The 12,500-nt window shown below is 44.8% G+C and overlaps 1 protein-coding gene across 3 annotated transcripts in view; it reads right to left on the bottom strand.

Moving 5' to 3' along the window:
* Positions 1-12,500, bottom strand: part of LOC142564583 (uncharacterized) — a 219,690-nt gene that overhangs the window by 13,714 nt on the left and 193,476 nt on the right. For all 3 annotated transcript variants that reach the window (XM_075675649.1, XM_075675653.1, XM_075675642.1), the window contains exons 16-21: positions 3,432-3,605; positions 2,360-2,458; positions 1,822-1,911; positions 1,536-1,650; positions 754-872; positions 555-668 (exon numbers count right to left, since the gene is read on the bottom strand). In XM_075675649.1, the coding sequence (XP_075531764.1) occupies positions 555-668; positions 754-872; positions 1,536-1,650; positions 1,822-1,911; positions 2,360-2,458; positions 3,432-3,605 (711 nt within the window). The remainder of the gene's footprint in view (positions 1-554; positions 669-753; positions 873-1,535; positions 1,651-1,821; positions 1,912-2,359; positions 2,459-3,431; positions 3,606-12,500) is intronic.

Here is a 12,500-nt window from a genome sequence, read left to right on the forward strand (position 1 = left end):
GGTTAGCGCTCGTCCGGCCTACTTCTTGTTTTGGGTCCTTCTTGCGGTATTTAGTCAACCATGAAGTCATACAAAGTCGACCAACTTTTTGTTCTTGTAGGCTTTTCTTCTTCTAGCAAACCACTACGTTACAGCTCAAATTGTGCCTGCAAAATATGAGCGAGGCAATTTAGAAAGAACGTATAGTGCATCCATCATCGTTAAATTAAATATGTGTTCGATGCACGGCTGCGACAAGGCTGACCTTCACCTACTCTTAGTCAGATTAATGGATAAAAGCGAACAGAGATGAAGGCTTCATTTCTTTGTTATCTCTCTGTTAATCGGTTCGCCCTTATTCCCGCAAATTTGTGGCTTCCACAGTTTGCATGGCTGACGTATATACTTGCGCGTTGAAATGCATTGTGACTACGGTGACAGCACAGTTTGGATAACGTTTATGCTTCAGAGAGGACACTTACACAAAATATTAGTGGATAGCTGAAAGCCCTGCAAATGATACACATGCAAGCGCCATGCACCCAACCGAGAAACCAATTTTCATGCGCACTCACCTCTAAAAGCCTTTGCAAGTCTTCAATATTCTTGTCGCGGAGGTAAAAAAGGCAGTTCCTAGGGTGGTGGGCATGTAGGCCCAGTTTAGAGCAGTTTGGAGAACGGCCGCATTTCTAGAGATATAAATAAGCATTCGGTGCGTGAGATTAAGTCAGACTACCGGCGGGACATGTAGCTTTCACCGACTGTTTCGCTTACCTCGCCCATTTTAAAAGGCAAATTGCACCCGCAGCAGAAGTCGAAACCACACTGATAGCACTTGAAATGCATGCAGCCGCCGCGGGCTAGTGCATACCGAAACTTGCAGTTTGGACAATCTGCAAATGTGTAAGAATACGTCATGGTAAACTGCTGTCTTTTGTTCAAATTGTAAATAGCACAGGCAGAGTTAAATATTTGTAAAAATGCCTAATGTTAAGTTGGTTGCACCCGTTTCTTATGCTGCATGGTTACTGTGATGATCACGATAATGCTGGCGCTGGTAGCGGTGGACTGGATACAACGAGATTAATGCCCCTTGATGGTCGTGAAAATAAGCCGAAAGTACGACGAGGCTTTAATTACTATGAACGACCGCGAATGGCCTTCAGGCTTCAGCATCAACATACGCTTTTCTATTTTTTACCCCATACCAATTAAACAACATGTAGTTTAGGGAGAGAAGCTTGCATATTTATGACATACATATATTTGCATATTTTATAACAGCAAAAAGCCTTCATGCTGAGATTTTTAAGATTAGCTCAATACCCAAATAACCCGTCAAAAGTCAGCTGTTCCAACTGATATAGTTCTGACCAATGCTCGCATCTCGTATTCCATTGCTAAGACAACGAATGTAAATAAACCTAAGTTTTCAAAAAAAGAAGACAAGTCAATACGCCATGTTGTTATTTAGAAATATTTTCTGTCATGTGAAGTTGCCCTATTAAATGACACAGGTGCCGCTAGAGCCTTTATGTACACGAAGAGTGACGTACCGATTCCATTTTCAGCCAAGTAGCGCGTGATTCCCTCAGCCTGACTTTCGGGGTCATTGTTTTGTTGCCACTGCTGAAACTGCTCGCAGCTGATCCCTTCATGTTGTTTTTGCCACTGGAAAAAAATCAAACAATTTGCACTTGTAACGGCATGATATGCATGTCGCAATAACTTTGCAGGCCGCAACAGTTGTACGCAAAAAAAAGTGCAGTTATTGAAACTTGAGAGTTTTAAACAAATGACATGCAACACGTTCCATGCACTGCGCCTCTGCAAAGAACTTACAGGCTTGCGACAAGAGGCGCAGGTGACTGCCTTGCAGTCCGGGCACACAAGACGTATCTGATTAGGGTACGTGATGAAACCAGAAGAACACTGCAAAGACAAAATCCGCCGTTAGAAAGAAATGGAAACATTTTGTTAGCAATGACGCGCTATTGAACACACTCTCTTCTGTTGAATCAGGAAACCTGTCAATGGCGGCTTTCATCTTCTACAACGAAAGAAGGGACATCCCTCCACATCAGAGGTGAAAGGCTGGGCGGCGCTTAAACGTGGCAAAGCGAGAACGGGTCTTTCATGACCCCTCCAAACACTCATGTGCGTTGACGAGCGTGCCAGCGTGCGGAAGTTCGCCTCACCGCGATGAAACTTCCGTGCTTGTCGAACGATTACAAACAACCTAGCAAGGCATAGCTTACAGCGCCGGTTTCTTTTTTCTTTTTTTTTTTTGTGCAAGCACGAACCGCAGAGCAGGTCTGCGAGAGAAACCATACAGCTAAAGTTGTCGGTGTGTCTTTACGAGAGTTGAAAAATTACAAACCTGTGAACACCACCGGAAGTTTGGATCCTTCATTAGCGCTCGGTCTCGTAGCTTTTGTTGGAACAGGTCGTAGACTTCGTTGTCCACCAAGCCCTTTAACTGCGAAAAAAAAATTAAACCTAAATTAGACAAACTTAAACGGGAATTATGTTTTCGAACCTATATTGCTCAAACTCGAGAAGTAGTAAATAGATCATTACAGCCCGAAATCATTTTTTAAAGAAAATGTGGCATATTTCGAGTTAATGGAAACCAGTTCATAGCAGAAAGTTAATTCCAAGAGAGCTTTCGAGCTCTCGGCCTTTCTCACTGAGTGGCTTGGATGTGTCTTCCGACAGCATTGGCAAACGGCAACAAAGTTTCACGTTCTTCCACCCTGTTTAAGGCGTCCAGTCCTTGGAGACGTATAGGTGGAGCTTTTACCGGCATATTTTACCTGCCTATTAGGGGCGAAATCTGTGTAAATACGGCGTTCGGGAAATATAACACCCTCATGTTGTCGTAGTAGCCTTCATCACGAAGGAGAGCGTTTTGTTTCATGCCCCACATTACCGATAGGTTAGCGGTATTGCTCCCATTAGGCGTCAAGGGCCTTGAAGGCGTTGTTGAGTTGACATGCCGAAACGCCCTTCTATTTTGCGACAGGAGCACTTGTCCGAGAATATTTCAATATGGTCAACATTTATATTCTGAGTACGTGAACTACGGAGATGTTTGTGCATTTTTCTATCGCTGCTTCGGACGTGAACATTGTTTCGAGCACAGGTATCCCGTCAGGGATAAAGAGTAACTCGCGCCATCTTCAAGCATCAAAGTGTCTCTAAACACAGTTAGTGAATAAAAACATAAAATTAGGGGATACCAACCAATAGAGTGAACTGGCGGTACCAAAATATTCGACATATCTTACATTCCTCACATTTTGTTCGATTTCGGCTGCAGTTAATAGATATGAACAAACGCTTTCATTCTTTATTAGCTGCTTTAGTAAGAAAATCGTTTTATTCATTCAAATATATAGGAATGGGATGTCTTCATTCGGACTAAAAGTAAATCTAATCAGTATACTTACCAAAATATCTAGGTTATTAAAGTAATTCAGCTCTACGTCTTCGTCACTCAAGTCAGGCTCATTGCAGAATGGGCAAAGAAGTTCCATGATATTTCTGTCCCGTATTTGGATGGTAAAATAGGCTGTGAGGCACTCTTTGCACGCCCTGTGTACGCAGTTCAGCAAGGAAACCATCTGCAACAAGAAGATACAGAAAATACTCATTATTATTGGCAAGACACTAAGGATTCATTAAGAGCTACATCTGCGAAACTGCACTGCATCTGCTGTCTCTGCATTTTGACTCCACCATGACATCATGGAAATGAGCGAACGTAATGGGCTGATCTATTTATATACACTAGCTCTCAGTGAGTTTGACTATGGTATATTTGCCACTGCATTCTTATGTTGTCTACGGTTTTAGTTATTCAAAGTGAAGCAAGGATTAAATATGCGGGTCAGAGGCGTGGCGCAGGATTGACTGACCCCCATTGTGTCTTTTGAAGTCGGCTCACCGAAAGCATCCGGCGTTCTTGAAAAAACCGTACTCAAAGTCGAAGCAAGCGACGCGGCCGAGTTTCTGAAATCATCACTGCAAGTGTTTTTGCATTGAAGGCGGCCATGAACAAGAATGCATGCATCCTAAAGTCACGTTACTGAACATTCAATAGTGGTACAATGTGCGGCGGCGGTATAGGCAAATCTCGTAGAGCGCCCTATGAATGCGAGTATCCGCAAAACCCTAAGGCATCTGTAAAAAAAAGGGGGGGGGGGGTGCCAGCATCTTTTCGAAACTTGGGTAATTTGCGGCATACAAATGTGTTAAATGCCTGGTGTATAATTCGTCATGTGATTCTAATAGCGAAGTCAGGTAGGAGATGATGAAAATGAAGTTTGGTGAGTTATCGAAATACTTGGTGCCTTATAAACCCGCACGAGAGTTCTAACTTGGCATAGTTCGTTTACATTCAATATAACAGCGCACACTAGGATACAGTGATATACGTGCGGTCAGTGATAGCCTGAGCGCATTGGGTCCTGCTCGTATGTCACTGTCCTGTCGTCTACGCTGCTCGACATGTTGAGCTCTTATAGACGTGAAATGGGAAAATGCAATTCAACTAAGAGGAGCACGAAGCTACGAAGAAAACCTATACGAGTTTCTGAGAAACATTCACAATTGAAGGAAAAATTGTCCTCATCCTGGGGTCAAACCCGGGACCAACTCATTTCCGTGGCGGTCGCTCTACCATTAAAGCTAACCAGGAGGATAGCAGATCGATGAGAAAGGCAGAAATGATCAACAGCTTGAAGCCCAGGGATATAGCGTAGCAGATGACAAAGGGAATACTAGGGCACAATTTTTATGACACTTTTTCGACCTTGCCAATTACCGCAGAACTGATTCGCCATATTCTATGTCTTTCGCTTCGAATTGTCGACCAATTCGGCCTCCCTCTACGATCTGCTTAGCCTCCTGGTTAGCTCAGATGCAAAGCGACCACCCTGGAAAGGCGTTGGTCGCTGATTCAATCTTCGGAGCAGGACAAATTTTTCTTCAACTGCGAAGCTTTTGTGACTAACCCGTAAACATTTCCTTTCTAGCTGCCTGCTACTCTCCGGGGGATTACACTTTCTCACTTTCATGAAACTTCCTCCACGTTGAGAATTTCCGCAGATTTGTTTTTTCCAGCACTTATAGAACTATCGCATTACTGGGCTGCGCCAGGAAGCGGTCCATTGAGCTCGTGAAGTCGCGGCAGCAAAAGTTTGACGTCCGAGTAGTAGCGGACTTACGGAACATCTGCCGCCTACGAGGAATTAAGCGCTCAGCAGTTCCAAGTTCGGAGATTGGTGAGCGGGTGCTTGGAGTTCGATCCCGAGGAAGCCCATGAGGGTGCATCGCGGGGACCGTGTTCGCGCATGCGACTCGACTCCGGAGAGCAGAAGCACCGTTTGCACGAAAAATAGCTCCGGTATGCCATCCACGGCCATCACGTTGCCTGCGGGGCGCTGGTTCCCGGGAATCAAGCTCGGCAAATTAATGTCATCGCGTGCGAGTCTTAAATGACGAGCAAGAAGACATCTCGATCCCCAAAGGATTTCACGGCCAAGCGCACACATTCTTTGTTTTCTCTGGAGATGGTTTATGTGCATGTCAAAACATGATGATTACACAACTGAACATATTACGCAGCGCGTTCTTCAAGGCTGTGCTCTGGCGTCATTCATCAGCGCACAAGGCTTTGAAAGCACTACTGGGTGTATTTTTTTTCTTTGAATATTTGCTAGCCTGGTGCGATTGCACTTGACCATGCGACATTGCCTCTGTACACTCATGCGCCCTGAGAACCTTCTTTTTCTCTCTTTCGTCTTCCTATTCTGTTTTGCTCCTTACCCAGTGTAGGGTACCCAAATGGACACTATCCAAATAATTAACATCCCTACCCATCTTCTCTTCATATTCTCTCTCTCTCCATATTCTTTATCTTGAGTTAAATATTTTTACAGCAACACTTATTATTGTTATTGCCAAAATGGCGTACGACAGCCATTTGCTGACTACAGCCCTAACAAATTCACAGTGCGTAATTCGGATCAAAAATACACTGACGATATAGCTATAATAATATGTCGGATTCTCAGTGCACTCTTTTCTTAACTTTTGTACCATTCCTTGTTGTTTATCTAGACTCCAATCTTAAGGGTATCTAGGCTCCAATCTTGATTACCTTATTGAATGCATTTGGCATTCACGTGTTAAATAAGGCACGTCCGGTCTTTCTCACCCCGCCATTGTCTCACAGTATTTTGCTTTCCTATCCTGCTACTTCAACTAGGACATTGTGTCTTGGGGAAATATATATGTCATCTTTCATCTCCCAAGTGTTGCTGAATATGAGAATGTCATCTACAAACCGAAGGTTGCTGAAATATTCGCCGTAGATCCTTACTCCTAAGCCATCCCAATTTAATAGCTTGAATACTTCTTCCAAGCACGTAGTGAATAGCATTAGAGAGATTGTGCCTCCTTGTCTGACCACTATCTTTATAGGTATCTTCCTACTTTTTTTGTGGAGAATTAGGGTAGCTGTGAAATTTTTGTAGATATTTTCGAAGGTATTTAGGTAAGCCTCCTGTACTCCTTGATTATGTAATGCCTCTATGACTGCTGGTATTTCTACTGAATCAAATGCCTTTTCGTAATCTATGAAAGCCATATAGAGAGGCTGATTGTACTCTGCAGATTTCTCGATTGCCTGATTGATTTCGTGGATGTGATCCATTGTACAATATCCATTCCTGAAGCCAGCCTGTTCCCTCGGTTGACTAAAGTCCAGTGTTGCCCGTATTCTATTGGAAATTACCTTGGTGAATATTTTGTATAATACTGCAAGTAAGTTAAAGGGCCTATAATTTTTATAATTTTTCAATTCTTTAACGTATCCCTTTTTGTGGATTAGTATAATGTTTGCATTCTTCCACCAGTTTTCTGGGACCCTTGAAGTCGATAGACACATCGCATAGACAGCCGCATATATATATATAATAATGAGAAGCCAATAAACAAAGAAACCATGGACAACACAGGGGAAGTTACTTGTACTTACTAATTGCGTTACAGAAATTATAAATTAATGGAAATGAACCTGGATCAAAAACACATCTTGACTCAGGTGGGGAACAATCCCACGTCTTCGCATTACGCGCGCGATGCTCTGACCAATTGAGCTACCGCCGGCGCCGTTTTGCCATACACTTTCTGAGGTATTTATGTTTATCTATACTAGAACTAACCCTGGGAGTGTTAGCCAGCACCACCACTCACAAACCTTGGCGGTGGATGTGGAACGTCCTTTCTGCCACTGGCTTGTGTGCACGTGCCCTCGCTCGTGCTATGCGACTTGGCGGCACGCGCCACTTGTCTCATAGAGCTAGTTGGCGTTGACGCGAGAGATGTGCGCTTGCGAATATGGCTGGATGGTTCGACAATCGGGATTTTGTAGGCTGGGAAACAAAGGTTTGATCCCCCCCAGAGGAAATTAAAATTTTTCTCTTTCGCTTCTTTTCTTTTCTTTCCTTTTTTTTTGCAGCCGAGCTGTATATATCTACTCTCCTATACATTTTTCAATGTCCATGCTTCAGAGTTTCTGGGCCCTCTGTGAGGAGGCAAAACCGACCAGTAAGGAATGTGCTGACACCAGCCGTAGCAAGAGGAAAGCTAACGGTGAATTCCACTGGTCGATCTCGAGCGGTGTGTCGAATCCACTAGACATCAACGAAATCTGGCATGAGGCGACCCAATCCAGATCGCCCAGAGAAAAATAAACATGCTCCGGCAGGGAGCGCAGCGGAAGTTAGACGCCCGCCATATCCGCCAGCCATAACGCGATTTCATCATTTCCACCCTAAATACCATTTTGTAAAGCACGTACAACTCCTCCTCGTCGCTGTTGCAACTTTTGGAGGAACTAGATCTGCTGTCAGAATAACTCAAGGCAAGAATCACTGCAGCACGGGTGAACGACGTCATTTCGAGAACGTAAACAACTGCGCAGGGTTACCAAACAGCGCCTCAAGAGGAGCTGAAAACAGCCAAGCCACCCAAACAAGCTGGAAGTGACACCAACGCGTCTTCGGAATTCCAGTGAAATCCGTCCCTGCTCAGCGGATCAACGAGGAGCCGGTTGATCCCAATCGACGAGTGGAATTCGACTTTTGCCACAGAGGAAGAAAACGTGCTCCAGATCGACCAGTGCAATTCACCGTAAGAAACCACCCAATAGATAGTTTCGTGCAATACTTACTAGAGGGAACTCTGGCATCAGTGCCTACGGCAGCTGCAATCAGAGCCATTTAGCCAGCATGGGAATTGTGGGAAGTACTTTCAGCCAAAAAAGTAAACGGACCACGGCTTAGGTGGCCGGAGCGGCTGAGGGGCCACGCCGGGGTGCTGCTATCTCGCTCCGCGCGCTGATGGAGAGAGGGCTCCGAGTGACGCCAGACTTCGCCCTCAGTCTCATGCGGGGCCTGGACACGCTGGATAAATTTCTAGTGTTCCTTTCAGTTGCTCTGCTGCTGGCGGTCGCGAGGAAGGGGACCCTGCATTGCTGGTACTCCAGCAAATGGCGCTGTCGCATAGTAGCGGACGGCCGCGTGGCATCAAACCGCGGCACTGAGAAGGAACGAAAACCCGTTCTGATTGTTGTTTTGCTTATATTCACCTTATCTTTATATTAGCGTCTGTCGCCTGCGTCTACCGCTGCTCGATTTTAGGCAACATAACTCAAGTAGCCGCAACGGCGGCTACGGTGACGCGCGCTCTTTCACGCCGGCGCGATAAGTCACAGGTGCCACGGTTTACTGCGGGCACGGCTTTTCTGTCGAGATTACTTTTCCGGCATTGTGTACAGCAGTGGGTTTAATATTTATATCAGCGACGCCTCTGAAAACTGCTTTAATTGACTATTGCAATACGTAGGTCATGATGAAACTTTACAGAAGTACCGTCAGTAGAGATGATTGGGAAGAAGAACCGGAAAAACTTGTCAGTCGTGAAAGTTTATTCAAGGAAGCATTCCATGGCTTGAAGGGGTCCACAGTGCAATGAAAAGTTGCCGTCGACAGCGATCACTTGGCTTACTCACCTTGGAATCAAGTAATAGAGCACCCCTGCTATAGCTCCGGACATCCGCGCGGCGCTTCCCACTCTGTAACTTATCGCGCCGGCGCGGGAAAGAGCGCGCGTCACCCTAGCCGCCGTTGCGGCTACTTGCGTGAAGTTGCCTAAAATCTAGCAGCGGTGGACGCAGGCGACATGCACTAATATGAAAGATAAGGTGAGTATAAGCAACACAACAATCAGAACGGGTCTACGTTCCTTCTGAGTGCCGTGGTTTGATGCCCTGCGGCCGCCCGCTTAGATTAGAAGAACTGGTGAGGCTTATACATTGCTGAATAACGGCCATGTCCTCTGCTATAGAGGTCTCCCGGATAAGATGCAATACGGGTTAGGATTCCTAATCCATAAGCACATAGCGGGCAACACTGACGAATTCTACCGCATCAACGAGAGGGTAGCAGTAGTCGTAATAAAACGCAATAAGATGCATAGATTAAAGGTAGTACAAACCTACGCTCCAACGTCTGCAGTCACGAAGATGAGGAAGTAGATCAGTTTTATGAAGATGTTGAATTAGCGATGAGAAAAGTGCAAACGCGGTATACAGTAGTATTGGGGGAGTTCAATGCAAAAGTGGGGAAAAAGCAGGCGGGTGAATAGGAAATTGGCAACTGCGGTGTCGATTCTAGAAAGGCTAGAGGAGAGATGCTTGTAGAATTAGTAGAAAAGAATAAGCTGAGAATAATAAACACTTTCTTCAAGAAACGTAGCAAAAGAAAATGGACCTGGAAAAGCCCTAATGGTGAAACAAGAAATGAAATTGATTTCATACTTTCTGCGGATCCCAGTATAGTACAGGATGTAGAAGTGATAGGTAGGGTAGAATGCAGTGATGGCTAGTGAGGGCCAGGATTCACCTCAATTTTAACAGAGAAAGAGCAAAATTGGTCAAGTAAAAACAGGTAAACTTAGAGGCAGTAAGTGTAAAAGCAGACAAATTTAGGCTGGTACTTGCAGACAAATACGCAGCCTTAGAACAGAGAGAGGATGATGATGACATAGAGGTAATGAATGAAACCGTAACGAGGCTGGCTTCAGAGGCAGCAATTGAAGTAGGAGGAAAGGCACCAAGGCAACCAGTAGGCAAGGAAGGAAGGAAGGAAAAAGTGGAGAAGGAAGGCAGGGAGGTTAACCAGTTTTGCCTAACCGGTTTGCTACCCTACACATGGGAGCGGGATGGGGGGGGATGAAAGATGGGGAGAAGAGATAGAGGGCACATAACCAGTAGGCAAGCTCTCCCAAGTAACAAAGGACCTAATAAAGAAACGACAAAGAATGAAAGTGTAAAACAAAAGAGATAAGATAGAATTCGCGGAACTGTCAAAACTGATCAACACAGCGAAAATAAGCGATATTATAAATTACAACGTGAGAAACACTGAAGAAGCCGCCATAAATGGACGCAGCCTGAAATCAGTGAGAAGGAAACTTGGCATAGGACAAACCAAGATGTATGCACTGAAAGATAAGCACGGTAATATCGTCAGCAATCTCGAAGGTATAATAAAAGCAGCGGGAGAGTTCTATACTGACCTGTACAGTACGCAGATGACTCGGGAGTACTCTATTCGAAACAATAATGAACAGTATACAGAAACTCCTCCTATAACTAGAGATGAGGTCAGAAGGGCCTTGCAAGGCATGGAACGGGGAAAAGCGGCAGGAGAGGATGGATTAACAGATGATTTAATCAAAGATGGAGGAGACATAATGCTAGGAAAACGGGCGGCTCTCTGTACGAAGTGTCTATGGACTGCAAGGGTCCCAGAAAACTGGAAGAATGCAAACATTATACTAATCCACAAAAATGGTGACGTTAAAGAGCTGAAAAAGAATGGGCCCATTAGCTTACTCCCAGTATTATATGAAATATTTACCAAAATAATATCCAATAGAATAATGGCAACGTTGGACTTTAGTCAACCAAGGGAGCAAGCTGGCTTTAGGAAAGGATACTTTACAATGGACACATCCATGTCATTAATCAGGTTATTGAGGAATCCGCAGAGTACAATAAGCCTCTCTATATGGCTTTCATAGATTACGAAAAAGCATTTGATTCAGTAGCGATACCAGCAGTGATAGATCCATTACGTAATCGAGGAGTACAGGAGGCTTACATAAATATCTTGGAAAATATCTAACAAAGAGTCCACAGCTGCCTTGGTTCTCCACAACAAAAGTAGAAAGTTACCTATAAAGAAATGGGTCAGGCAAGGAGACAAAATCTCTCCAATGCTATTCACTGCATGCTTGGAAGAGGTATTCAAGTTATTAAACTGGGAAGGTTTAGGAGTAAGGATCGACGGCGAATACCTCAGCAACCTTCGGTTTGCCATTGACATTGTTCTATTCAGCAACACTGCGGATGAGTTACAACAAATGATTGAGGACCTTAACAGGGAGAGTGTATGAGTGGGGCTGCAGATTAATATGCAGAAGACAAAGATGATGATAAATAACTGGGCAAGGGAACAAGAGTTCAAGATCGTAAGTCAGCCTCTAGTGTATGTGAAGGAATACGTTTACCTAGGTCAACTAATCATAGGGAACCCTGACCATGAGAAGGAAACTCACAGAAGAATAAAAATGGGTTGGATCGCATACGGCAGACATCGTGGGCTCCTGACTGGGAGCTTACCGTTATCATTGAAAAGGAAAGTATACAATCAGTGCATTTTACTGGTGCTGACATATGGCGCAGAGACTTGGAGACTGACAAAGAAACTTGAGAACAAGTTAAGGACCGCGCAAAGAGCGATGGAACGAAGGATGCTAGGCATAACTTTAAGAGTCAGAAAGAGAGCGGTTTCGATCACAGAGCAAATGGGAATAGATGACAATGCAGGCAAGACAGATGACGATTGTTGTGGTGTGGCAAATATACACCCCAAAGAGTGTAAACGCTTTTTGGAATGTTTATCAAGCGTGGTGAGGCCCCTCGAGAGAGTGAGGGCGAAGTCTGGTGTCACTCAGGCACTCTCGTCGTCGGCGCGCAAAGCAAGATAGCAGCGCCCCGGTGTGCCCCGACCCCGCTCCGGCCACCTAACCCGTGGTCCGTTTACTTTTTTGGCCGATAGTACATGGATTTGCCTAATCTTCGTCCTTCTGGCTTTAAACGTCACGTGGACTTTGTAAACTTGTCATTTTAAACGATGTACTGTGTAATAAATAATTAAATTTTACTAAAATTGTCCAACTGCAAGATTCGAACACAGGACCTCTAGCACAGAAGCCCGATATTGAAAGCATTACGCCACTGACGCATACGTCGACAAGCGGAATAAAACGCCCTTACGAACTTCTTGCGGCAAGCCAGCGCCTTGAGATGCTTGCCGCATTTCAGTTTGGCCTCCTCGACAGGTTGAGCCGCTATTAGTAGCGACTGTGCGTGTTCGCAGAAT

Source organism: Dermacentor variabilis, chromosome 1 (genome assembly GCF_050947875.1).
Source record: "Dermacentor variabilis isolate Ectoservices chromosome 1, ASM5094787v1, whole genome shotgun sequence".
NCBI classification, from domain to species: Eukaryota; Metazoa; Arthropoda; class Arachnida; order Ixodida; family Ixodidae; genus Dermacentor; species Dermacentor variabilis.